We start from the raw sequence: 26,465 nt of genomic DNA, 5'->3' as shown, positions 1-26,465 counted from the left end.
CATATAAGTAGGTTCATCTCTATCATATGAGCTACTTACAATTTACCATGTCCTATTTAGACATACGCAGCCAAATATTATCTAGAGGGGAATATATTCATATTCAGTCATAAATCATCAAACCATATAGGCTTACACTAACACGAGCATACAATGCCACCAGACTATTTCTACTTCAACCCTCCCCCCAACAACAAGCTCTGTCCAGTCATATACCCCGTCGTCACCAGCATCGTCACAACATTCGCAACCTCCTCAGGAACCCCAAGCCGACCGAGCGGAATACCCGCCGCAACCTCCGGAATGGCCTGCGCACTGGGAATCATGCCCGTGTCGCCGATCATGGCGGGCGCGACGTCGTTGACGCTAATGTTGTGTTCAGCCAGCCGGGTGGACAGGTTCTTCATCATTCCGGTCATGCCGCCTTTTGAGGCGGCGTAGTCTAGTTATTTTGTCAGTTACTGGACCGGGAAGATAAGATTTTACCCTTGGAGCTTTGAGGGAGAGGGGTGAGGGAACTCACGACATCCGTTGATCCCACCCCCCTGTGCCGCAATTGAGGACATGAATACGATGCGACCCCAGCGCTGGTCTTTCATGTGTTCGACGACTCCCTTAACCAGGATGAACGAGGCCCGAAGGTTGACATTGATGGTGTAATCGAATTCCTCGAGAGGAATGTCCCACACCTGCGGGATGCGCTTGCCGTGACCGGCGTTGGAGATCAGGATGTCCGGTCGCTGGCCATGCTCCTTGTCGATCTGCAGGAACATGTCCTGGATCTGGTCGGCCGAGGCGACGTCGACCTGGTGGATGGAGATACGGAGGGCGTAGGCGCCGGCATGTTTGGAACGGAGCTCGTCCACGAGACCCGTGATGGCAGTTAGATTGGAGGAGTATGTTAGGGCGAGATGCACCCCTCGCTCGGCCAGCTGGCGCGCACAGGCTGCCCCGATTCTATTCAAAACGGGCGCTTAGTATCATCCCGGATCTGATCGTCACGGCGTTGCGGGTAAATTAACGGATGGGAAAATCACTTACCCGCCTGAGGCACCGGTGATCAAGGCCAAACGGCCACGGATCTCATTAAGCTGCGCCATGGCTGCAAAGGAGTTCCGGATTCCTTGGATTCGATTTTGTCTGCGACAGTCTATGTGGTCATAAAAGGTGAGGAGCGATTTCCGCTCCCTCGGCAAGAGATGAAAGTGAGGGCCGGACAAGATTCCGAGTGACGATGGTCCTCCCCCCCACACAGCCCCGCATGGGCACCGAGTGGGGGGTCAAAGGGGTCACGGCATGTCTTTCTGTTTGGAGCCAAATAATGACGAAGGCCGGCTATTCATATGTCCCAAAAAGGAACAGTTCCACGCCTTGGTCTGACCCATAGAAGTAGACCCTCCTTGTATGTATGTACAATACAATACAACTAGAACAGAAGACTGCTGCTCATATCCCCTGACCACGGGACTTGCCATGTTTGCGACCGATCTTGGAATGGGTCGGGATTTTGAAAAGCATCGAATGCCAGCGTGTTGCCAGATATTTGGTCGCCCGAGACATAATCTCCGACGGCTTCCAGATCCAACCAGGAGAAGTCATTCGCGGGGCTAAAGTGTACGTAGTTGGCCTGCTCGGCCATGCGATGCTGAAGGGAGCTGCTCTGCATTCGGAGATCGCTACTCTGCTGTGTTCCCGCAGGTGATGAGATCGATGTTGACTTGGACTGCCAAAGCAGCTCAAGAAGTCGAGAGTACCGCGAACCGATATCGTCCGGGCCGGCACTCGCTCGTTTCAGAACGTCGGTGGTTCGAGTGACGAGGTCCCGAACATTCAATTCTTCGGAATGTGGCATGACGCCGAATGAGCGCGCCTGGCTTTGTTAGCTTGTTGCTTGTGTGCTTTGAAGGGAACGCGCACCTTGTATAAGAAGACGGCTGCATAGATGCCGTACAGGTAGAACCGAAGAGGCATGAAGTGCAGATGCTTCTCCGGGTGGACCATGTCAACGAGAATGGTCAAATATGCTTTGGCAGCATCCACAGACTCGTAGATGAACCTGGCGTCCTGCATAGAGGCCACGTTGTTGAACGTTGATCGCAGATGTTCTCTTTGTGACTGATCGTCATTCTTGGTTTTCGAAACCAATGACTGGGAGATTGCTGCTTGAAACGCAAAAGCGTTGGTATACAGCCTTAGATATTCATATGATAATTGTAGTGTGACTTGCATCGGCGTAGAGCCTGGTGGGTGTTAGTTTAAGTGCCAAATGATCCATAGGCGCCGGAATGGTCACTTACAAGACAACGTGCCCCAAAGAGACTTCCACCGCAGAATCGCTAGTCGGAAGTCGTCCACGTACTTCACATAATCTCCCATGAGCATCATCTGATTGCTGGTCCGCATTCCGGAGTAGAGCAAGTCATGGACGTTTCCGTAGAGCTGAGTCAAGTCAAGAGTTGCCTGAAATATCCGGGCGTAGTCCTCGTCCCCATCTTTCATCGGCTGCAAAGAAGGAAAGTCTTGACTGACAAGACCTGTCATCGGCCCTGGCCCTCGCGACCAAAACGCACGTCCAATGCGAACAGAAATGAGTCGATCGGAGATGTAGCAACTCGTCCACGCCAGCCGCCGACGGGCCTCTGTCTCGGTATCGCCCGAATCCCCACGAAATGACGTCCGATCCAACCCGAGGAAGTAGCCCGACCGTAATGCAAGGCCGACGTGCATCCAGGCCGCTCGGTCTTCTTCTCCGCGACCCACGCGCTCAATACGAGGTCGAAGGCCCTGAGGCTCCCACTCCGCAAGAAGAAGCAGGGCCTCGACGGCCTCCACGTCGCAGTCGGTTCCGGCAGCGATCCCCGATATCAATTCGTGCATGTATTTGGAGCAGTATTCATGGATTTCGGGCCGTTCGACCAGATCCTTCGATGCGATCGTCAGCACCGCAGTAAGCAAATGTTTTTCATTCTTGGCAAACGCATCCAAAGCGCTGCGGTGAAAGTATTTCCGCGGGACCAAGGGGAGGTAGGGGTGAAAGTTCTCGGCATAGCGAGCCACCAGCTGCCATACAGTTCCTGGGTCCAAGGATCGCGCTTGGACGAGTCTGTAGGCTCGAATACCACCGGTGGGTTGAAAATCGGCAACGCCGCTATTTTGAAGTACATTATACGAAGTGAACCCACTGGCGCCGGGACGCAGAGGATCAGCGACCGCCTCGGGGCTAGCATCGTCCACGCCCCTTTTAGCAATGCCAGTCAAGCACTGCCACGCATCTGACGGATTTCGCGGCACGGAGCCGATCGAGGCCGCATCTTCGTCGTCCACCGATGCTGAAGTCGTCGTTGGGGGATTGGGAGGCACAAAAACAACCGGACCGGGATAGGAACCATTCGTGCTCTGGCGGTTGTCGGAATTGGTGGGACTGGTTGTTTCTAGAATCGAATCTCTTCGAGCGGTTAGGCTGGTGTCCGGCGTATAGTTTTTTAATTTGTTTTTGCGAATGCGACGGCCCCCACGGTTCGAGCTGCCCAGGACGCATTCTCGACCATCTCGGATACACCGCTGACACGGCGGTACTCCCGGACTGCCACTACTATCTCTGTGGTCTCAATCAGTCTAGGCATTCTTCCACCGAGTGAAAATCGATGGTAAGGGGACTATGGGTCGATCTGATTGATGAAATTCGATGTTAGAAGCAAACTTACAGATCACATTTGGATTTGCGTTGTCGACAATGCAAGCATGCCCTGGACACGCGCTTCATCAAGTGATCGGAGCGAGACTTGGACCTCGACGCCGGAGTACTCTCCAGCGGAGACTGTTCATCGGTATCCATCGCTTCCTGCATGGTTCAATGAATTCAACTGACAATTTCAAAGGCAAACGTAGCACGAAAGCGGCATTTTCATCACAGCATCGTTGGCAGCTCGGCCTTGGCAGAGAAACACGGTTGGGGCGGAGAAAAGCAGGCAGGAGAAAGGTTCACCCATAAGGAAAGAAAGAGTAAAGATCAGTCAGACAAGATAAAATCGATCTACGGCGTAACCCGAATTCAGAGTGAAGATAGGACACTTTTCTCTATTTTCTCTCCGCGTCTGTCCGACCTTTAGCTGGGCACTGCCATATTATCCTGGAAAGGGTTGGATCAGCGAAGTTCCCCACACGAAGCGTGCTTTAAGTCAAAAAGGCGTAGGCTGGGGGCCTGGGACAAAGACGCACGCTAATCCTAAGCCTCCTATTCCAAATCGTCAAGCCAACGGTCAAGGATGATTCGAGAATGGAAAGAGCGTGGGGAGAAAAGGAATTCCTTTTACTAGATGGAAAGGATGTCCTCGTATTACTCAGCCCGTACATACGGATTACTTACGGGGCTGTACTGGACGATCACTTCATCTTCGGTTGTTATTATTCATGATAGATACTGTACCAAGAATCAGTGATACTGAGGAGGCATTTCCCCTGTTGGTCAGTTGATCCAGAGGCTTTGCAGATAGGATTTAAGAGAACAGTGTTGCCTAGACTTTTGGGGGTTATGTCTCTGCTAGGCAGGTAGTCGGTAGTCTATACTGCTGCATCGCCGGTGGATATTCTTGACATGTTGATATAGTATATGGATATCTCGAATTGAAACTACCTAGTAGACGCCGGTAGTGAGCCTAAAGCCCAATTGTCTAGTAACTCATAAGCCAGACATTCAACCAGCTTATCTGCCCGTGATCATCAATCTAGCATGGCTACATACATGCAGCATGATCTCACCACGTTGCACATTTGCCGGCATGCTGGCGCTAACTCACCAGACCTATTGCAGTAAAGACCTCTGATTGATAATGATAGACATTTCTTAGATGCATCCATCCCGGCAGTGTTAAGTCTCCATCAATCAATACTTTGTAGACAGAATCCTCTGATATCGAGGTGGGTATAGTATGTGTAATCAACATGCCGATACCGTACGCAAACACCTCACGTGGCCACTCGGAACACCGCCGAGGAAGGTTCCGTTGCCGACTGCGGGGTATCGGCCTTTGAAGTGCGCGTCGGCTATGGCTTCCTCTCCTTTTGGAAATGCGTTTGGCTGCCCCGCACGTGAGAAGGCGCTTTAAGGTGGCTGCCGCTCGCCAGGCCACCAGAAACCGGCCTTGGTCTTTTTTCCTTTTGTTGAACACAGAAACATTGCTTGATAGTTTGGCGGCAAGTTCATATTTAACGCGGCCGTGAAGAAGCAGAGTGCTGAGAGCTCCCGTCTGATCTACAATTGTATTATTTACCTAGCTTGATTGATACCCTCCCGCTATGGCTGCGTCGCTCTTTTCGCTGAGCGGGCAAACCGCTATCGTCACAGGCGGTACAAGAGGCATTGGACAGGCCATGGCCCTGGCTCTTGCCGAGGCAGGCGCTGATATCGTTCTAATCCAGGTGAGTTGGTCTAGGAGCTACGCATTTATGTTATTTGACTTGGGTATCCGCCAGGCCAAATAGGTAGACGCAAAGACGGAGCTAACGGCAACGGGATAGAGAGACGAATCAAACACATCAACTCGCGATGACATTATCAACCGCCTCGGTCGAAAGGCTTGGATCCACGTGGCAGAGCTGTCAGATCGAGAGGCAATCAAGAGGGTGATCCCGGCTCTGACGAGTCAAGGAATCAAGCCGCAGATTCTGCTAAACTGTGCTGGTATTCAACGGCGCCATCCGAGTGAGAAATTCCCGGATGAGGATTGGGACGAGGTGAGTTAGACAACGGCCAACGGCCCGTTTCCTCTTGGTCTCCTCCCCCAGCATCTCCTGATTTTAGACTCTAGACAATAGGGTTGCGCGTGGACGCAGGGCATGAGCTCCTTTCGTCCGGAACTGGAAAGCTAACTGAGAACGTGGGGTGATTCTAGGTCTTGCAAGTCAACCTGACGTCGGTTTTCACGTTATGTCGCGAGTTTGGGGCTTATCTTCTGGCCCGGGATGAATCCGAGTTCCCATCCGGACGACGTGGTTCGATCATCAACGTCGCATCGCTTCTTTCGTTCCAGGGTGGCATCACCGTGCCGGCATACGCAGCGTCCAAGGGCGGCATCTCGCAATTGACCAAGGCGCTCTCTAACGAGTGGATAGCCAAGGGGATCAACGTCAATGCCATCGCCCCCGGATACATCGCTACCGACATGAATGTGGCTTTGATCAACGATAACAATCGTAACGCGGGTATCATGGCTCGAATCCCTGCAGGAAGATGGGGCAAGCCCGAGGATTTCAAGGGTGTGGTCGTATTCCTGGCCAGTCAAGCCAGCAGTTACGTTTCAGGAGATGTGATTTGCGTCGACGGCGGTTGGATGGGACGATGAAGTCGAAATGGCAGCGAATCCTGCATCATGAAAATATAATTCAAGAGAACTAAAATAACACGAATAGATCAATGAAATATTATGATTAGTTATCTCCCTTCTCGGAATGCTGCTGCTCCGATAAGAGCCCCAGGGCCCTCCCAATAGCAACACATCGACACAGGAGGCGAGCAAAAGTCAGGTCATATTTGCTTTAGTCTGTCATACCACGGTGCTAGTCCCTGTTCTGGATTGATTACGGGCCTCATTTCCACCAGGGAAGCTCGGGGCTCTTACTAACACTGACCCTAGGCGCCGAGAAAGCCAGGGAACTATCGAATCCTTTAGATGAATGAGACACCCTGCATCTATTCGGAGGGAAAACCACGTTGTGAAGCGGAGGTCTCGCGAAGAGAAGTCCAAATAATAGGTAATAATATAATCCAAATGGGATCGGGCAGGGACTACGGAGCAACGGAGTCGGTAGGACAATATAGCCGTTGCCCGTTAGCAAGGAAAAGAATTCCCAAGAGGAATAGGAGATCCATCGCAATATCGCAGTAGATTAACGAGTCCACCGTTAGCCTGAGACCCGTGATCCGCCATGTGACTGGCCACCTTCCGGTCGGAAATTTCCCTCGTCCAACAAGAAAAAGTAGAAAAACTTTCTTCTTCTTTCACTCTCGCGACTCGCCCCAGTCTAAGCGACCAACTATTGTTTCACTCTGGATCATGGCTCGCATAAGGTGAGAAATCAGAATGCAAATACTCAAGTTGGTCAGCAACCCTCTTACTTTCTGCAGGGCTCAGTTCACTCCCGGCCCCCTTTCGCGCTCCCTCGGTGGGGTCGCGATGCTGCCTAGTGCCTAGTTGCTATCGACAGGCCAATATCCGTGGCCACTCGACCAACATGAAACACACAAATGCAACTTCAGAGCCAATGCAACGGGGGCTGACTGCCTTTGGTAGTGGCGAGATCAAGCGATGACTGAGTTCCTGAAGAGAAAAAGCAAAACCAAACAATTCACCAACCCGCTTACAGCCCTGGGTCCTGGGCGCGTAGGCTGGGCGCTTCCTTCTTCAGGCACACCTTCACAACATGCATTTGCTGCAGGCACTGAATGACCGAGGTGCACTAGCATTCGCCATTCACTTAGGGGGGGTCCGTGGACCCAAACCTAACCCCCCCTGTCCTTTCCAAGGTTATTTATATTCAATAACCTGCCAAGACACGCCAATTGGAGCTAAACGACTCGTCCGCTTCCATTTGGAAACACCGATGCCCTGTCAGCGCCCTTAGGAGAGGCCCCGATAGGTTCAAATCAGCTCGCAGACGCCCGCCTTGGCGCTCGAGATGAACTCCTCCCGATGGGACCACGCCATAAGTCGCCATGAATTTTTTCTCGGTCTTGCTCAGGTTGCTCGCAGTCTCGCGCTAGGAAAATACTGCCTTGGAGATCCGATCCGCGGTGGCCCTTCCCTGTTGGCCTTTTAAGGTTTCATCCTGCTCCATGGATCTTCATTCGAGGCCCTTTTTTCGTCTTTTCCTCCCTCTCTTCTCTGCCCTACTATTCTTTCCCTACTAACTTATTCAGCTGGCTCTGAGATTGTCCTTTCCTTTTGAGGTTTTGACATCATATTCCACTCCATTCACTCGTTGCCTGTCAAAATCTTGAATAGTTTTATCTATTGGATTGTGGTTTTCCCCTCTTTTAACTGACTTGGTCTGTTCGACGACCACGATCGTTCATCCCCTCCCCTTTTTTCGCTAGTCGCCATTGGTCGACTCGGGTTGGGACTTGAAATTCACTCATTCCTTCCTTCATACTGGTAGTGAAAGATCTTTATTTGCTCTCAATCGATAGACTTGTCTGTTGTTGAGTTGGACCTTTTTTTCGCCTTCGTTTCTTGTTCGGTCGCCCTCGCGCCTATTTCCGTCATTCGCGACGCTGAGCGTCTCTTGAGCCCCTTGCTGGATTCCTCGTCGTACGATCATGCATGTAGGAGAGTGGAGGTAAGCGTTTAGGATATCTGGAGGCTGGCTGTTCTTGACCTTATTGACCATCTGTAATATGATTAGGTCTCAAGTTCTAAGATTTCAGACATCGAATTTACTCGACTTTGCCGCGGTGTCCGCCTCCTTGTGGTATTAGCCAGTGCTACCATTGAACCATCTACGGGTGTTGTTGAATAAGCGACTATCTCCATTATTTGCATTATTTGGACAAAGCAACGACACAACTCGGGGAAAGTTCATTGTCCCGCACACAACCAGCTTATTTTTCTTATAAGTACCGGGGTTACAAGGCCATTGTCCCCGTCACCCAGTGTTCCTGGCATTTCCATTCCAAAGGTTTCCCCGCCAGCCGTCAAACATTCTCCAATTCGTCATACCGCATACTTGACCTCGATCTTTATTGACATCGGATTGAATCGCCCGTCTGGACTCTTCCATCAAATAACTCAGCACGTTTCAACCCTCAAACCCAATTCCCGCTACCTTTAAATCACGACTCGTTTAATAGACCAACCCATTTTCGAGATCCAATGGACGAGGTCAGTGACCTCGTTGCGCGAAGCCATGGATCGACGTCGAACGAAACTTATGTATACGAATACTCGCGAGGACTAGGCGGAGTCAATGTTCCTCGAGATGTTTTGTTCACGCGTATTATCTTTACATCGGTATTGGTGGTAGGCGTCGTACTTTTCTGCGGTCGAGTCGCTCAAATCAGTCATTCCTATCTTCGTCACATCAGCTCCCTGTCGGCAACTGCAAGGCAACAAGCTTTCTGGAGTATTGAAGAATCGCGTTTATGGTCGAACATGAAGAAATATGTTCTCTATTCGCCATTGGGCAATAAGAGACACAATCGAGAGCTGCAGCTGTCGTCCGCTATCAATGTGGGCACTCTGCCAACCCGGTTCCAGACCGTTCTCATCGTCTTGTACCTGATCAGCCAGATTGCCTACTGCACCATCCTGGACTACGCCGTGAATGAGAAGGCAGCTCTAGTGGCTGAACTTCGTGGACGATCGGGGACGCTCGCTGTCCTGAACATGGTTCCTCTGTTCATCCTGGCTGGCCGCAACAATCCATTGATTCCCGTTTTGCATATCAGTTTTGACACCTATAACCTCCTTCACCGTTGGTTGGGCCGAATGGTCGCGATCGAGAGTATTGTCCACACCATCGCCTGGGGCGTGAACGCAACGGCTGAGACCAGCATCTCAGATATGGCCCATCGTCTGGTTAACGAGCCTTTCTTCGCCTGGGGCTTGGTTGGAACCGTCGCCATGGCTTTTCTGGCCACGCACTCGCCGTCTTCCCTTCGACACGCTTTTTACGAGACCTTCCTGCATCTCCATCAGCTTGCCGCTTTTCTGGCCTTCCTCGGTGTCTACGTGCACATCGATCTGGACAAGCTACCGCAGAAACCCTGGATGCTCGCAATTGGTTCTCTTTGGCTGATTGAGCGATGCGCTCGGATTGCACGACTGCTGTATCTCAATTGCTCTTGGAAGAAAGGATGCACCAAACTCGTCGTTGAGGCTCTTCCCGGCGAGGCCTGCAAAGTGACTTTCCATCTTCCCAAACGCGTACACATTAACCCTGGTGGTCATGTGTATGCATACATCCCAAGCATCTCCAAGTGGATGTCTCACCCGTTCTCGATCGCCTGGGTTGAGCCGGTTAGCTGCGTGACCACGTCCGGACTCGTGGACTCGCCCTTCAAGTCTCCGTCCAGCGGTTCCATGAGCCCCTCGCTTCTGGAGAAGCAACCGATGGTCGACCTTGACCAATACATGCAGGATAGCAAGCAGCCCACCTCCGTGTCCCTTATCGTGGGTGCTCAGAAGGGAATGACGCGGTCTCTGTACAACAGGGCTCTTGCTGCGCCCAACCAGGTACTTCACACCACAGGCTTTATCGAGGGACCGTATGCATCGCACGCATGTAATATGGGCAGCTACGGTACCGCCGTGCTCTTTTCTGGCGGTGCAGGCATCACGCATCACATGCTACATGTTCGAGACCTGATCATCCGTGCTTCCGAAGGCCGCGTCGCCACGCAGCAGATCTACCTGATCTGGTCTGTCCGCTGTACCGATCACCTTGCGTGGGTACGGGAGTGGATGGACCAGATCCTACGGCTCCCCGGCCGTCGTGAGATGCTCACCATCAAACTGTTCGTTTCGAAACCTAAGAGCAGCCGTGATATCGTCTCTCCCAGTGCCACGGTTCAGATGTTCCCGGGTAGATGTCGACCACAAGTTGTTCTAGACGAAGTCCTTCCCAACCGTGTGGGTGCCACCGTGGTCTCGGTCTGTGGGCCTGGTGCCTTTGCAGATGAGGTCCGTGCCGCCGCTCGCGAGAGTATCGGTAAAGGTGCTGTGGTTGACTTTGCTGAAGAAGCTTTCACCTGGTGAAATCTCAATAAAAAAATCCTTACCTTTTACTGCTTTCTCTCTTCTTTTCTCATCTCTCACTCTTTCTCTATTCCGTCCTTCCGCCATAGATCTAGTACCTTCTTTACCTTCGTTTAAAATTGCTTTTTCTCAAATGCTTTATAACTTTTTTATCTACCTTTCCCATTGTCTCATTCTTCATGGATGTACAGATACCGACCACCCTTTTCGCACATCATGTCATCCGATCTCCGGCATAATTCTGCATCCCCTCTTCTGCTTTGATATTCCCTGTTCTTTATTGGCACCATTGCATTTGACAACGAATCTTAAGGCGTTCACGAGAAGTGCATGATCTGGATCTGAACTTTTTATTAACGCACGTCTCGGACACACAAGCATACATAACTCCTTAAATGCGTTTTGCAATTGTCTTATCAGGCAGGTAATATCTTTTCTTGACTTTTGTTGTCATCTATTATGGATCTATGTATATTCACCTTTTTCTCCTGTACTTGTCGTTCCTGCGCTGCGTTTATACTCCTCTTTTGATTGTTTCGAGATACCACATAATACTTGTTTTGAACAGACTTCTACTTAGTGGGAAGAGAGAAAATTAAATAAAAAAAATGAACAGAAAAAAATATGGAAAATATATCTAGCTTGCTCCTTTGGGGGTATTTGATCCTGGTTCTTTGTCTATAGAATGTTGCGTAGATTATGTCTTCTAGGGACCAGCTACGTCTGTCTCTTGTTTCTTGATTCATTCTTTTTTAGGGGATGAGATGTATGAATAGAAAGCAAAGTCAGCATTAGCCATGTTATATTTATTATTCATTTGAATTCAATGTCCTGCATTATCCTCCTTGGTTTAGTGGGTAGAAAGGTATATCCAGACAAGATAAGATGCATCAATGAGGCAAGGGAGAAAGATGAAGAAGCCCAATTGAAAATTGGTATGGAGGGGTTTGCATTCTTCCTTGCAGGGTACAGAGTGTGCTTAACACATTATGCCTTCATTTCTTTTGGTCTCTTGCACATTGTACGATGAACTTGAATAAGCATTTCTGGTGGAGCTAACGTTTTCAACCACCGAGCCGCGCCTACCACCGAGCCGCGCCCTTTCCACCAAAACTCCTACTTCCTAGGGCTTTTCAACCACCAACGCCATTAAATCTAACTAATTAAATATATGACATTATAGCCATCTACTAGGGCAATTCCGAATTGTATGTCCGACTGTTCCACATCCACTACAGCGCTGCGGAACTCGTCGACGAGACACTGGAGTAGATTTCGCAGACTGCTCATTAAACTGTGTATCAGGCTGCTGAACGCGATTTTCATCTTCTTGTACATTAAGAAGGCGATCATTATCTATCTCAGCACATCTTCTTGTCTTTTTTTGACGTTGTCGTCCATTTTCAGCGCGTACGGCCCTAATTTCTTACTGCAAAAAAAGAATAGTTTGCATCGCCATTTGCGCTGCTTTCTCAAGATATTGAATATGCGCAATAAGACTGCTAAAAAGCTGTCATTTTCTATTAAAGCTGCTCTGCAGGCTTCGAACCTTTCAATCTAGCTGGTGAGTATTTTGCGGAATTTGAAAAGCAAAAGAAATTGAGCCTTTAACTAGTGATGATGTAGATGTATGTAGTTGAAAAGTAAGCGTAGAGAGAACATGCTTTGAATCAAACGGTTTAAGCTCTACTTCTTTAAAACCGTTGCAGATATTAATTGCAATAAAGATTTGCTTATGTGCATCCGGATATAGCGATAGAAAATTTTTTTTTATCAATGTGATTGTTACCAGCAGTCATACGGTCTTCAAGAAGCTTTTTGTACATCTTTTTAAATGGGCCAAAAACACCCACATCAAGCGATTGAAGAAGATGTGAAACGTGAGCAGACATGCAGAGACATATTATTGCATTTTGTTTGCAGAAATTATCGAATTCAACAATCAAATGACTACTATGATCGTCAAGAATAAGCAAGCGCTTTGTATCAATTATATAGCGTTTAAAAAGCGGTTCAAAGACATTTTTCAGTCAAAGAAGACCTATTTCATCAGTCGTTTAGCCATTCTGACTAGTAAAAATTCATTAGTCGCAAGACAATTTAGATTCTTGGAACCAGACAGTCTGTTAAACGTTTGCTTTCAATATAATGATTGACAATAGATATACGTTTCTTGATCCGATTGTTTCGATAATTGTAATCCATTCACAATTGCTTTAAATGATTTTGCGCGATCGCTCGCTTCGTTTAACTGCAGTAATCACTTTTGAAGTAGAGCAAATTCCTATTGCAAAGCCAGTTTCGTCGAAATTCTAGATGTCATTTTCATATTTGCCGTGTTCTTGAATAGTCGTTCGTACAGTCTCAAATCACGGACCTATAATCTTTGAATCTTCTTGTTTTGCGCGTTGATAAGTAATGCGTTTATTAAATCGCGTATGAAGTTCAGGATGGCGTTTAACAAATTTATAAGGCCAATTAATTCCGATAGCTGCAATAAGATCTTTTAACCGATTGCAAAGCAGTACTTGGGCCATTTCACGCAGAAATTCGAACCGAATTGGAAATTCTCGTGTATCTGCATTTAGTAATCGCTTTGAAAGCAATTGCTCTTCAAATTCAGTCAGTTTATAGCCGTTGACGCGTGTTTCCGATCGTGATTTAACTCCATGAAGCCGATCGCGTAGGGTACTTTCAGAAACAGCGAAAAGGGCCACAGCGCGTTTAATTGATTTAATCTGGCCTTTCTGATAGGCTGAAATAGCCATCTGAATGCGCGATTCTTTAGAAAGAGGCATATTGAATTGTGGTGATGAGAAAAGACGCGTTAAATGAAGAAAGTAGGAGTTTTGGTGGAAAGGGCGCGGCTCGGTGGTAGGCGCGGCTCGGTGGTTGAAAACGTTAAACAATCCGATAAGATAAGCCTGAGTCAGCCAAGCACGGGATCTCCCCGTGAATTTTGCTGCGGATTTCGGTATCGACCTTCTTTCTCTCCTCAACTCAATTGATCCCAGGAAACTGATTTCCACCTTCATCATGGAAGACAGTCACTTCCGTCATAGTGCTTCGCACCATCCCTCCCCTTTTACCTCCCCCCAATCGCACCAACTCCAGACCTTCCCCCAAAACCGATCCGCCTCCATAGCGACCACCACCGCCCTCGAACCGCATGCGCCCCAGCACCGCTCCGGCTCGCCCAGCGACGAAGAAGGCCAGCCTCCACCACGGTACACGGCGGAAAACGACCCGTTCCAGCTGGCGTCTAAACTCAAAACCGCCGATGAAATCAAGCACATTCAACCACGGGCCAATGTGTCCCGCAAACGCAACAGCTGCAACCCCGCGGCCATCATCTCGAAGACCACGAGCAAAGAAGCCCTCTCCCGGGGCCTCACCTCGAAAAGCCAACTACAAGGCTTCTACCAGACACAAAATGAGAACATCGAGCGCATGCTCAAGCCCGTGGAGGAGCACGTGCGCACCGCGCGCGAAATCAATACCAACAACCAACTCAAGTACAAGATCGCCGTGTACGGCAGTTTCGCCGCCAACGTGATCCTCTCCGTGCTGCAGCTCTACGGCGCCATCGCGTCCGGCTCGCTCTCCCTCTTCACGACCATGGCCGACGCCGTCTTCGACCCCATGTCCAACCTCACCCTGCTGCTTTGCAACAAGGCCGTCAACCGAGTCGACCCGCGCAAGTTCCCCGCCGGAAAAGCCCGCATCGAAACAGCCGGCAACATCTGCTTCTGCTTCCTCATGACGGCCGTCTCGTTCATCATCATCGCCTTCTCGATCCGCGAGCTGGTCGGCGGCTCCGAGTCCGAGACCGGCGAGTTCCACCTCCCCTCCGTCATCGCCGTCGTCGTGGCCTTCTGCACCAAGTTCGCCCTTTTCGTCTACTGCTTCGCCCTGCGCCACCAGGTCTCCCAGATCCGCATCCTCTGGGAAGACCACCGCAATGACCTCTTCATCAACGGCTTCGGTATCCTCACCTCCGTCGGCGGCAGTAAGTTGCGCTGGTGGATCGATCCCATGGGCGCCATCATCCTCTCCGTCCTCGTCAGCGCCTTGTGGCTGTATACCGCATATCACGAGTTCCAGCTCCTCATCGGCGTGACGGCCGATACGAAGATGCAGCAATTGATCACTTACATCTGTACGTCCTCCCCTGTTCATTCCTATTTCCCTGGCCCACTAACAGCTTCTCAAGCAATGACCCATTCCCCCCTCATCACCGCCATCGACACCGTCCGCGCCTATACCTCCGGCCCGCGTCTTCTCGTGGAAGTCGACATCGTGATGGACCCGAACGACTCGCTGCGCGCCACCCACGACGTCGCCGAGGAACTGCAGATGAAGCTCGAGTCGCTGCCAGATGTCGAGAGAGCGTATGTCCATGTCGACTACGAGACGACGCATAAACCGGAACATTTCTTGAAGAAGGAGTTGTAAACTTGCTTGCTTGCGTGCTTGTCTGCGTGCTTGCTCTACATGTAAGAAAAACAGAGTTAGCTAATTGTACTATCATGTATTGCTATTTGGTATAGGGCTAAATTCGATAATTGGGTCGGCGTTTGTTCTGCGATAGATTGTGGATACTAAGTTAATATATTCAAAAAATTGTCCATGGGTTATGTATAGTTAATACATTACGTTATGTCTCTCTTGGTGTATCTTTGTGAAACCATCTTACATATGCACTGCAGTTATGGTAGTCGAGTTGCAAACCCAATCCAATCAATCAATCAATCATTCAACTAGCAGCACGATAAACAATGATTGCTAGAGGCAGGGCTAGGTAGATAGATAATATGAGCAAAACAGATACTCCAAAGCAAAAGAAAAAAGAGATCTTCGAAACAGAAATAAAATCTAATTCAATTATCAAAGCTGTTATGATATAGTATTCTATGCCAGAATAAGGTATCGTGATATCCACAAACGGAACGGAACAAATTTCAACTCGACTCGACTCGACTCGACTCGACTCGACTGGACTCTCTTCCATGTCTCTTCCTTTCCTTAGTTCTATCCATCATCATTTCAAGTCCAAGGTCCAGAAAGATAGAGAAAGTAAAGTGAAATCGTAACTCGAGACCAAGACAAGGTATACCGACAGGAGAAAAAAGAAAATAATAGGTTCTTGAATGCGATGAATAACTAGTCATACCCGACTGGCCCTGCTCACCTGAGCGAGACAGGCGAGTGAAGGGGAATGGTCTATGACTGCTCAAACAACGCAATAGTCGAACAGAAGTTACTCTTGTTCTCATCCTGTGGCACAAGGCCCGTTCCGCTTGACGACGTGATCATGTTGGTGCTGGCCTTCGTGCTGAGACCATAGATATGGACATCGGAGCAGTCCACCTCGACCATGTTCTCCTGGCAGGATTCCGTGTCCAGGCAGCTCTGGCCGTAGTTCTCGAAGAAGCTGTATAGGCCGGCACCGTAAACGTACGTCTCAGAAGAGTTCATAACACGCAGACCCCAGGCCTTCTTGCAGCCGTCGGTGGTGCAAGTCGAGAAGTCAGGGTCGTGCCACTTGGATTGCGATTTGAAGGGCACGAGCGCGTTGGGATTCGATTGGTAATAGGGCGTCTCGGACTGGATCAGACCCATGTAGACGTTCTGCGCGTTGGTAACCTGGTAGTTGTAGAACTGGTTGTGTTCGGAGGCGGTACCGTACAGCCAGACAGGCTTGGTGGATTCGATGAGCACGCCGCGGCCGTTGTAGATGTTGATCTGGTTGTGGTCGGGGAGATCGAGTTCGTGGTCGGCGGTCCAGAACCAGGAGTTCTCAATGTAGGCGGACGCGTGCTCCGTCAGGTGCAGGAGCATGAAAGATCCAATACACTCCTTGTTTGGAGTAGTGGTTTCCTTGGGCGTCTTAGCACACTTGTCGGATTGAAGCTGCGTGCCGGCGGAGCCACCGATACGGAAATGCACGTCCCACATGGCCACGGAGCCTTGAGTGGCTTCGGCAACGTTCCATTGCATGAGGATGGCGCCGGGAGCCGGGCCCTTGGTCTGAATAGCAATATCGGTGATTTCAACGGAGCCGGTGTCACCAGGTTGGCCGACCTGGAGCATGGGGATGGGGTTCTCCTCGTCGGCGAACTTGGAGCCATGAGCCATGAGGACGGGCCAGATCTCACCGGTGATCTTGATGTTCTTGGGAACCTTGACGGTGTCGGTGATGATGTAGGAGCCGTGGTCGAAGTAGACGATTTGATCCTCCGTGGCGCTGTCAAGAACCTTTTGGATGGCTGCGGTGTCGTCGGTGGTACCGTCACCCTTAGCACCGGCGGAACGGACGCTAACGAAGGATGAGGCGGCGTAGCTCTCGTAAAGAGGCTTGGAGCGCTCGAACACCTTGCCGTTGCTGCCAGTCAGTCCGCTAGCCTTGGTATGGACAGGCAGGGCCGTTTGCAAACGCGTCTTGGTGACCGCCTTGCTGGAGCATTGCGCCGGTGCGTGTGTGCCGGCAGCAGCGGAGCTACCAGCGGGAGCGGAAGTACCGGCCGCGGCGGAGCTCTGCGAGGAGCCCGCAGAGGGAATCACAGGGGCCGAAGTTGTGGCCGCAGGGGCGGGTGCGTTAGAGTGAGGGGCCTGCGTGGGCGCCACCGGAGCAGTCGTTCCCTGCTCAACGGAAGACACGGCGGGGACGTTGGCTGTCTCGGCCGGCTGGCCGACGGGGGTCTCTCCGGCAGCGTTGGAGGCGGAGGGTTCGAAACCCTGCATGTTGAGACCATCGCTGGCAGACGGGAATACCACGGTCTGATCGCTGCCAGCGGTGGTTTGGGCACCGTGGGCTGCAGCATCCGTCGTGACGGGTGCAGGGAGAGCGTCGGTAGCGGGCGAGCCGCACTCCGTAACGGTCTCAATAACAGTCTCGATAACGACTTCCACAGGGTCGGCGGGCGTCGAGGCACGCTTGCTGAGCGACGTTGAAGGGATGTAGCTGTTACCTTGGACCCAGTTGTTCACGACAGAGCCACCCTCGAGGATGGAGTGACCGTCAACACCAACAACGGCAGTCTTGGAACCACTGAAGTCGACGTTGTCCAAAATCAACACTCCGCCGCCAACGGGGATGCTGTCCTTGGAAAATGCAGTGGCCACGCCAGTGGGGGTATTGGTGAGCTTGCTGTCGAGCAGGAGAACTGATCCGACGGTCTGGTTCTGCGGCGAGTTGGACATGTTGAGACCCACATCGCAGTTGTTGATGAACACGGATTTGAAGGTCCAGGCCCAGTTCCAGTTCATGAAGATGGCGGTGTTGCAGTCGTTGAAGGTCAGGTTGCGGGTCGTGAACTGCTGGTTACCCAGGAACACGCCGTAGTTACCACCGTTGAACACAAGATCGGACATGAAACCGCCAGAGCCGTTGTCCATGAAGATACCCTGCTGCTTGTTGGCGTCACCGCCGCCCTTGACCATCTCAAAGCGGATGTTCTGCAAGCTAGTGGCCTGGCCGACCTGCCAGTGAATACCGGCGCCGGAGCCTTGAGGCACGGCCGTCAAATCGATGACGAAGTTACGAACGGCTCGGAAGAAGTTGTTCTGGTTGGTATACCAGTTGGAGCCATCGTCTTCGTACGGGTCCGCGTCGATGACAGCCATGCCAGCGAAGTCGGCAGAAGCCTTGAGAACGGGCAAGTCGACGGCATCTCCCACCATTTGCGTGTAGTAGTACTGCACAATGGGCTTTGACACCACGTAGGTACCGGGAGGGAAGTACACGAGAGCTGGGGTCACGGTAGAGGAATCACACCCTTTACCGCAGCGGTTTCCGGACGAGATGGCCTGGTTGATGGCGGCAGTGTCATCCGTGGAGCCGTCACCTGCTCTGGTTAGCCGATATACTCTAAATCTGAGACATGGAGAACCACATACCCTTAGCGCCGAAGTCTTGAACGTTGCGAAATACTTGGTAATCGGTTCCATTGCCAAACGCCACCACGCCCTGGCGCTTGATGTTGGCAACCCAGTAGTTGGAACTGGCAGCTGCGGCAACCTGGGTGGTGGCCTCCAGCTCTTGGGGCATGGGGATGGCGTTGACCAAGCCCACGAGGAGCAGAATCTGTGCGACAAACAACATGGTCGCTTTATGGAGAGACGCCATCTTCGAGATGGCAGTGTATCACTGATCCGGCAGAGATACAAGCGAGCGGACAGGTGTCGGAATTATAAACCTAACAGGTTGTCGATACTTCAGCAGCCAGCACTGAAGGTAATTGGGATCGGGTGATTAGGCAGACACCGAGCGTTGGGGTATCGCGCAGTAGGTAGTAGCCGGTCACACGAGACAGTCACACGATTCGTGAAGTCGGGATAATCGCAGAAATTAGGGATCGAGCAAGAGGGAAGGTCAAGTGCCTGAAGATCCCCGCCAGAAGGAGCGCTTATAGGAGCGAAAGCTCTGAATCAAGGAATGAAAGTGTCAATGGACACCAGGGAGTGTAACAAACAGCTGACAAGACAATGCCAGCAACAATCAACAAAGACAAAGAGTGAATGAATGAATGGCACACAAACAGAAAGAAAGGAACAAAGAGAGGGAAAGACTGGGGGTGAATAAACAAAGAGAAGAAAGAGCAATGAAAGCAGGCGCCTGGAACAGATGCGCGGACAGCTCGAGTACTGAATATAGCCTAATAAGACTAAGTCTGGCAAACTAAAATTAAAGGTGTTAATTATAACGATCCTTCCGGTACCGCCGTCCGTGACTTGTCTGGCTTCCAATCACCACTACAGACACACTGCAGATCGGACCCGCACGACCAATGGGGACAGCGATCGCCAAGCCGAGGGCGACGCTTGAAACGAGAGGATTCAGGGGTGCAAGTGAAACGATCGATGGCAGACTAGACGCCGGTCAGTTGGGCTTGATTGGACTCGAGCAGGCCGGGGATGCCACCTGAGAGGGTCATACCGTGTCAGAACTAGTGGCAGAGGGTTACAGTAGGAATGGAACCAACGCCAATCAATCACACCCGCACAGAGTGTGATGAGAAGAAAGGAAGAAGAAAGTGAGGTAGAAAGAACGGAAGAGAGAGAGAGAAAGAGAGAGAAAAGAACCCCAGGGAATCCCTCGTGCCTCGTGGTCCATCCGACTATATACCCCTCTCCTCAGAGGTCTCCTAGGAGCCGATCAACATATTCGTCGCTTCTCAGCTATGTCTGCGGGACACTGAGCCGAGCAACAATCTTGCTTTCTTGCGCTAATAGTGGGAACGCCATGCGTCCAGAGTCTAAGAAAACGGCATCTCGACTCGGTACTGAGGAAGTGGCGCCGCGTCTTGGCCGGAATTTGCAAGGTTTCCTAGGGAATGGAAGCGACAGAATCACGGCGGACGAGTGATGCGAAGCACATCTGGCCGGTCATTGGATTGCTGTACAAGGCGTGAACATTCCTCGGCTTTCCATATCAACATTCACGGAAACAGGTCTGGGCACGGATCAGGCTGGTGTGGAAGTACTGAGTAGAGACTAGAGAGGTACTAGGCACTCCGTTCAGCGTATGGAGTACTCAGTAGTAGTGAAAGTGTAAAGTCGGCCTGGGAATCTTACGCGCACACATGATTCGGACGCGTGTAAGAAAAACACCCCGTGACCCACTCATGCATCCAGGGGGGTTGCAACCTCAGGCAGACACTCCGCAGTAGACTTCTCAGTAAAGTGTACTTCGTAGGAGTAAGTACCCTGGTGTATCATCTGCTTGGTTGATATGCTGCAATATACATGCAGATACCTCGAAGGACTCGACTGCTGCCATCTCCTTTCCTTTCATATCCATCTCCATCTCCATCTCACCCCCGTCGACTCCCACACACCCTAAGCCAAGCTTTAATGATTTACTGACCCGAAATGAACCCGAAGGACCCACTCCAGGTTAACTCGTTATTAATTGATTATTGATTATTGAATATTGAACACCGAAGAACCATCCTCCGAACGTACGTGATTTGATCTGATCCATTCAATCTGCGATACCGTACTGACTTGTCTCTGAAGCTTTATCCCTACAAGCCAAGGTTATGTTTCTTAACAGACAACACGCAAACCCATACCTCGCCCCTCGGCAGTCTCACTCAGGTCTCTGCTGAGTATCTCCGAGGGCCCTTTTGTCCCAAACCCCGTGAGGAATGTTGCAGTTACCCATCCTCAACCGGGCGGTGACATCCCTTGACTCTTGCGGTATCTGACAGGGTTGATCGCGGTGCCTGACTTGGTCGCACCGATCATCTGCACGGCCTGCAGTCAGACTACTGCGGCCGTTCATCTGGCACCGTTCAGCTGGTCTGGCTCGATCTTTTAGCTTTGCTGACCTTGTTTTTCCCCCTCCTCCCCTTACATTCGGCATCCGGAAGTGGTCCATTTATGAATTTTTTGGGATTTCGAATTGTACGGTTCCGGTCAGCAGCCATGATTCTGTCGAACATGGTTCGTTCCCCTCCGACGAGTCCATTATCCAGACTGATTGGGCCCAAGGGTGCCTTCGCGGATCGGTCCGTCGGCCATCCTTGGTTATCAGCGCCCGGGGCTGAGAGAATAATTCGTCCGCTTCGAAGCAATCGAGTAAGATGATGATGATTACTATTATTACGATCATTACTATGATAAAGCGTTGCGCACCGCGCAGGCCAGCCGACGCACCCCCTCCTCCAACCTGTCCTCGTGCTCCCATGAAAAACACAGACGCACCCCTCGATTGAAATCGTCCGGGCCGGCTGACGGGTCGCCCTGCACCTGGAACAAATTACCGGTGGCCACCTTCACCTTTTGCTCCTGCAGTGCGACGGGCGCCAGCTCACTCGCCCGCAACGGAGCGGGCAGCTGCACCCAGATGAAGTACCCTCCTGCTACCTCCGGCGTGGTGGGCAGCGTGACACCGAGGGGCAGCAGGTGTTCTCGGATGGCCCCCATCAGCCGATAGTATCGCCTTGCGTAGCTCGGTTTGAGCGACTCCTCGAGAAACCGGGGGAAGGTCCCCGTGGGGAAGAGCTGGTCGATAATTGTGGCTGTGAGGTGGGACGGTGCGCCGCCAGATCGACTCGAGCCTCTAGAGGACCGATCAGTTAGTATCTTGACTAATAATGAGGCATTCGTTGCGATCGGACTGGATCAAAAGGTTGACATACGCTTGAGAGATCCCCCATGCAACTTTCTCCGTACTTTCCGCCCATCCGGTTCGTGTCCCGGGGCCGATGAGCTTGCTGAAACTGCCATTGCTTACTGCGTTGCCGAATTCATCCTGAGGCCCGCCGTCTAGGTACCGGTCCACGTCGACGATCCGCGGAAGTCGGGCTTTATCCGGGTGAGCGAGAGATTTCTTCGGGTCCGACGACCATTGCAGGAAATCATAAACGTCGTCTGTGATGATCAGGGCGTCAAACTCCCGAGCGAGCCGGACCAGATTCTCGCGGTCCGAAAGCGACATGGTCAGGGTTGACGGATTGGAGAAGGTGGGTACGGCATAGATGATGTGTTTGTAGATCTTTCCCCATGGTCGGGCCGGTTTGTGAGTCTTTGATCATCAGTCAGTTTGTTTTCCTTGTACCCACGACCAAAAGTGGCCCCCGGACAGGAATCAACCATACCGGCTCAGTATTTCCCTCGGCCTCCGCTTTCTCCTCAGCCGCCACCAGTTCCCGCCGGAGGTAGGTCAGATCCACGCCCGACTCGTCTTCGGGGACGCCTCGCATCCGACCCGCGAATCCGGCGTCGTCCATCATGCGACATGCCAGGAAGTACGTGGGCGCCACCATCCAGACATTGCGCGTATAGACGGGATCGGTGAGGACTTGCAAGATGCACGCCAGGTTCTGGCTCGCACCGCCCGTGATACAGATGCGGTCGGCAGGGATAGGGTCCCGGGGATGGTAGAAATCCGTCAGCCAGCGTGCGATGTGCTGTCGCAACGGCCCATAGCCTTCGTCGGGCCCGTATAGCATGGCTTGCGCGCGGACGTCGGGCGTCGCCATGACCGTCGCGGAGGCCTTAGCTATCGCGCTCATCGGCAGTAAGCTCGGGTCTGGGTGGCCTCGAAAGAGATCAATCACATCGTTTCCTTGGGAGCCCATGGCTTGATTGCTTAATTGCTTGCTTGGCTCGTTTGCGGCTGAAAGAGGATGTGTCGGTCTCTGGTTTGTGGCCTTGTAGGAAGATATGTGGCAGGAAAGGCCGGTTTTGGGAACAGGGATATTCTATCGGATTTGCTTATCTTCTAGCTAGAGAGTAGGCTGTCACGGGAAAGCCGAAAGACAGAGTTCAGAGCAGTTCAATTGGGCGTGAACCCGGCGGAGTGATTTATGTTCTTTATGTATAGACCGCCACTTCACTCTATGATGACGGATCTCCTGCACCGTCACCACTGCATCCAAAGTCTGCGGATGCGGATGGAGGTGAGAATGTGTACAATAATGGAGTGTAGGTATGCTGCATGCGGATTGACGACGATGAGCAATGATTGGCACATCCCCGCCAAGCCCCATCCGTCACGGAAGAGTAGTAAATCCGATTCCGACATCAATGTCTCTTAGTCAGAGATTACTTCAGCGGGAAACCGGCAGAGTCGAATCAAGGGGGAGCTGGAGGATAGGGCGCAAGAGGCAACAGGCTCCGTAAAAGTAGCCGACGCAGGCAACGAAACAAAAACTCATTCAGGAAAACGAAAAGGACTCGTCACATATATCCCATTACGGTGTAGTCCGGGACCCGGAATCCATCATATCTAACTAGAATCATCGCGACCCCATCCGCGAAGCACCGGAAACCAAGTTGACACGTCAAGCCCCAAACATCATGCACCTACGTACGATGTAGGTTACGACTACCCCTGCTAGGTAGCCATATTTGGCCTGTACCTACCTCCGTAGTCTCCTTGGTTGCGGACGTAACCAGTAAGGAACCAGGAGATTTCTCATGGAGTGGCCAGTGGGAGATTTGCGTTGCGCACGAACCAGTGAATATTTATGTTGTTGATGAATGGTTGCTATTCTTAGCATAGACATACATACGCCTCCTCCAGTTCTTCTACGTACACTGTGTAGTATAGTCTTTTTTCATGTTCCTTGCCGACGGCAACAGCGATGACAACAACAGCGACGACAACACTTATTTTGCCCCCCTCTGTACGGAGTACTCCGTAAGAAACTGACCTCGAGATTTGCTCTGGGCTGGACGGATCGGATCGGGTTGGCTTGGCTTGGCTTGGCTTGAGTTTGTCTTGTTTGTCTGGTTAAGCATCACTTCGCCCCCCTTTCTTCCTTTCTTTTCTTTTCTTTCTTTCGCTTTCCGCCGCCGCCCGCCCGCCGAAGTCGCCCCCCCTCATCCCAGTTTCCACTCGGGAGGTCTTAAACAGAAACAGGAGATGCCAAGCTAGAGCATCTAGGATTGATTAACTACGGAGTCATGTACCCTCAGTAAGATGAGTAGATGGGGTTTGGTTCATGGTCTGTCTCTGCACTAAGTTATGACTAGCCATTCAAGGTATATTTTGTATAACTACGGAGGACACTGAATAGGAATATGATCATGCAGTCAAACCGGTTTCGAGAAGGGGGCAGGGGGGGTGCGAGAATAATAACTAACACTACTTCGTAGTCTGAGGGGCAAGGCGATTTAGTGTGGTTGCTTCAACTTATTGGTTATTGGTTCCGGTGGGCTTGAACAGCCTAACGCTCCGAAAGTGTAAAATCAAAGAATAAAATTATAAATCCGTTTTTGGGCTTGGCCTTTTGGTTTACCCCTGGAAGTTCCTATGGCCGTAACTGTAAAGTGCTCCGTAGAGGAAGTACCTTTGAGCGGACCACCTGTCAGATATATATTTGTTTTCTGTTCGAGAAGGAAACTAGGGGAACGCTACCGGAGTGTTCGGAACGGAGGGCTTCTTTATGAACTACGCCGAGTACGTACGGAGTAGTTCCTAAGAACTATGGATAAATATACATATGAGATGCACATCTACGGATACATATATGAGCACACTTGATGGAGTTCCGTATGTACGGATCCTATAGTTCCGTATCAAAGATACATACAGTATGTGCGCATACCTCCGCCTGATTATTTTCATGCAAGACGGTATGAATGCAACATATCTGCACACCGAACTTTAGTTCCGGAGGTCTCCGTCTATGCCTGTCTGCCTGCCTGCATCTCTGTTCCTACATACATACTCTACGGACATACATACATACGGAGTCCCTACAGTGATTCACCTCGCACAAACCCCCGAGTTCTCGGCAGCCAGGCAAGCCGCCGAGCGCAGCCCAGACAGCGAGGAATTCACGATTCAGCCGGAACTCCCATCTCCATCTCCTCCGTTGCATGTCCGGTACAGATCTCGACTACAGTAATTATTATCATGATTCTATCGCACTCCGTAATCTGTACTCTGTAGTCTAGCCTGTTTTCTGTAGTCTGCACTATCGATCCGGATCTATGGAACGTAGCGCGAGTGTAACTGTTACTAATACCCCTGCCACCAAATAATGACGTCTTCGTCGGAGTCTACCCATGGATGCCTTGGCTGCCTGGCCCCCATCGGCTATGACGAGATATGATGAGGACGAAGCGCAGGATGTTGACATCAAAACGCGCAAAGGGGAAAAAAAAGTAAAAAAAAGAAGGCCCGCGCGAGGGAGTTGGATTCGATTCTGCCTTGGGCGTGAGGAGAACCAGCAGCACCAGCAGGCTAAAACAAACGACAAGAAAACAACACGAACCGTAACCAAATAAAAAAAAAACACACCGCGAGGGAGTCTCCGCAATCCGCACACCGACCGCACCGACGGAGTAGTTAAAAACATTTGGGGCCTCCTTCACAGCCTATTCTGACCCCTCCCGAGGGGTCAGCAAATGAGGCTATTACCGTGCAGTTATGCAGTTATGAACCCATCAGCCTCTCCTGAGCGTATTCCCGGAGTATGGATGTACTGGGAACCTCCGTAGAAAAAAAAAATACCCACACAGCCTCTTTCGTTCATTGCTCCCCAGCCCACTTGCTCTAATGGGGTTGGTGTGCTCCGATGGAAGGCAAAACAATAGAAAGAAAAAATCGTGTAGGTCACCCCCACTAATTTAATTTTTTCTCTCTTTCCTTCTTGTGAAGTATTGTCTACTCCGTACATACGGAGAACAAGTGATTTAGTTGTCTACAGTACTGCGTAGGTGTCATGGGGGTTGTGCTGCGTTGACAATGCAGAGGGATCCATGGATTCTTTAAGGGGAAGAAAATGAAGAAGAGAAAAGGGCGAATAGGATTGTGGAACTCTGAATGGGATGAGATCGGAGGATCTGATTGGAATAATCATGTAGAAAAATAATAATAATGGGGGATGAGTTAGCAGGCTTATTATAATTAGAAAAAGAAACGACAGCAGGCAAAAAAGAAAACAGAACGGAAAAAGAAAGATATCGGCAGATCCAGAATAAAGAGGATTCTTATGTCAGGGAATCCACGGTTATTGTTTAAATCTGCTTCTTCTCTCTCCAGAAGCCAAACGACTCCGTGCTGTGAGGATTATTGAATCAGATAATTCAGTCCCAATCGGCCAGGTCGCATGAATATTGAATGAATTTTGCCCGGTCCCACTCAGGTTAAAAATAATCCTGCTGGTCTAAAGCAGCACCAGAAGGCCGCCAGAACGCAAGATCCATCTCCCCTCCATATTAATATTATGAAATCTTATTGAGAGAGAAAAA

At 50.9% G+C, this 26,465-nt stretch overlaps 7 protein-coding genes across 7 annotated transcripts; 3 read left to right on the top strand and 4 right to left on the bottom strand.

The window, feature by feature from the left end:
* Nucleotides 1–170: 170 nt before the first annotated feature.
* Nucleotides 171–1,100, bottom strand: LDX57_010002 (SDR family NAD(P)-dependent oxidoreductase; the record flags this gene model as incomplete). The annotated part of the gene is made up of 3 exons (XM_046091744.1): nt 171–442; nt 524–957; nt 1,042–1,100. 3 exons carry the CDS (start codon nt 1,098–1,100, stop codon nt 171–173), a joined length of 765 nt encoding a protein of 254 aa, XP_045947721.1.
* Nucleotides 1,101–1,426: 326 nt separating this feature from the next.
* Nucleotides 1,427–3,847, bottom strand: LDX57_010001 (Zn(II)2Cys6 transcription factor; the record flags this gene model as incomplete). Its single annotated transcript, XM_046091743.1, has 4 exons — nt 1,427–1,870; nt 1,918–2,240; nt 2,298–3,598; nt 3,705–3,847. 4 exons carry the CDS (start codon nt 3,845–3,847, stop codon nt 1,427–1,429), a joined length of 2,211 nt encoding a protein of 736 aa, XP_045947720.1.
* Nucleotides 3,848–5,146: 1,299 nt separating this feature from the next.
* Nucleotides 5,147–6,432, top strand: LDX57_010000 (putative 2-deoxy-D-gluconate 3-dehydrogenase). The gene is made up of 3 exons (XM_046091742.1): nt 5,147–5,418; nt 5,518–5,733; nt 5,892–6,432. Exons 1-3 carry the CDS (start codon nt 5,296–5,298, stop codon nt 6,339–6,341), a joined length of 789 nt encoding a protein of 262 aa, XP_045947719.1. The 5' UTR covers nt 5,147–5,295; the 3' UTR covers nt 6,342–6,432.
* A 2,435-nt stretch (nt 6,433–8,867) lies between these two features.
* Nucleotides 8,868–10,751, top strand: LDX57_009999 (ferric reductase family protein; the record flags this gene model as incomplete). Its single annotated transcript, XM_046091741.1, has 1 exon — nt 8,868–10,751. One exon carries the CDS (start codon nt 8,868–8,870, stop codon nt 10,749–10,751), a length of 1,884 nt encoding a protein of 627 aa, XP_045947718.1.
* Nucleotides 10,752–13,787: 3,036 nt separating this feature from the next.
* LDX57_009998 (cation diffusion facilitator family transporter) lies at nt 13,788–15,206 on the top strand (the record flags this gene model as incomplete). Its single annotated transcript, XM_046091740.1, has 2 exons — nt 13,788–14,910; nt 14,965–15,206. 2 exons carry the CDS (start codon nt 13,788–13,790, stop codon nt 15,204–15,206), a joined length of 1,365 nt encoding a protein of 454 aa, XP_045947717.1.
* A 768-nt stretch (nt 15,207–15,974) lies between these two features.
* On the bottom strand, nt 15,975–18,855 carry exgO (exo-beta-1,3-glucanase Exg0; the record flags this gene model as incomplete). The annotated part of the gene is made up of 2 exons (XM_046091739.1): nt 15,975–18,598; nt 18,651–18,855. 2 exons carry the CDS (start codon nt 18,853–18,855, stop codon nt 15,975–15,977), a joined length of 2,829 nt encoding a protein of 942 aa, XP_045947716.1.
* A 2,516-nt stretch (nt 18,856–21,371) lies between these two features.
* On the bottom strand, nt 21,372–22,840 carry YEY2_1 (aminotransferase-like domain-containing protein; the record flags this gene model as incomplete). The annotated part of the gene is made up of 3 exons (XM_046091738.1): nt 21,372–21,819; nt 21,899–22,284; nt 22,358–22,840. The coding sequence occupies 3 exons, from the start codon at nt 22,838–22,840 to the stop codon at nt 21,372–21,374; spliced, it is 1,317 nt and encodes a 438-aa protein (XP_045947715.1).
* Between the last annotated feature and the right edge of the window lie 3,625 nt (nt 22,841–26,465).

This window comes from Aspergillus melleus (genome assembly GCF_016097325.1).
Source record: "Aspergillus melleus strain CBS 546.65 chromosome Unknown contig6, whole genome shotgun sequence".
Lineage (NCBI taxonomy): Eukaryota > Fungi > Ascomycota > Eurotiomycetes > Eurotiales > Aspergillaceae > Aspergillus > Aspergillus melleus.
The sequence above is the reverse complement of the archived record's forward strand: the minus strand, read 5'-3'. Positions and strand labels throughout refer to the sequence as shown.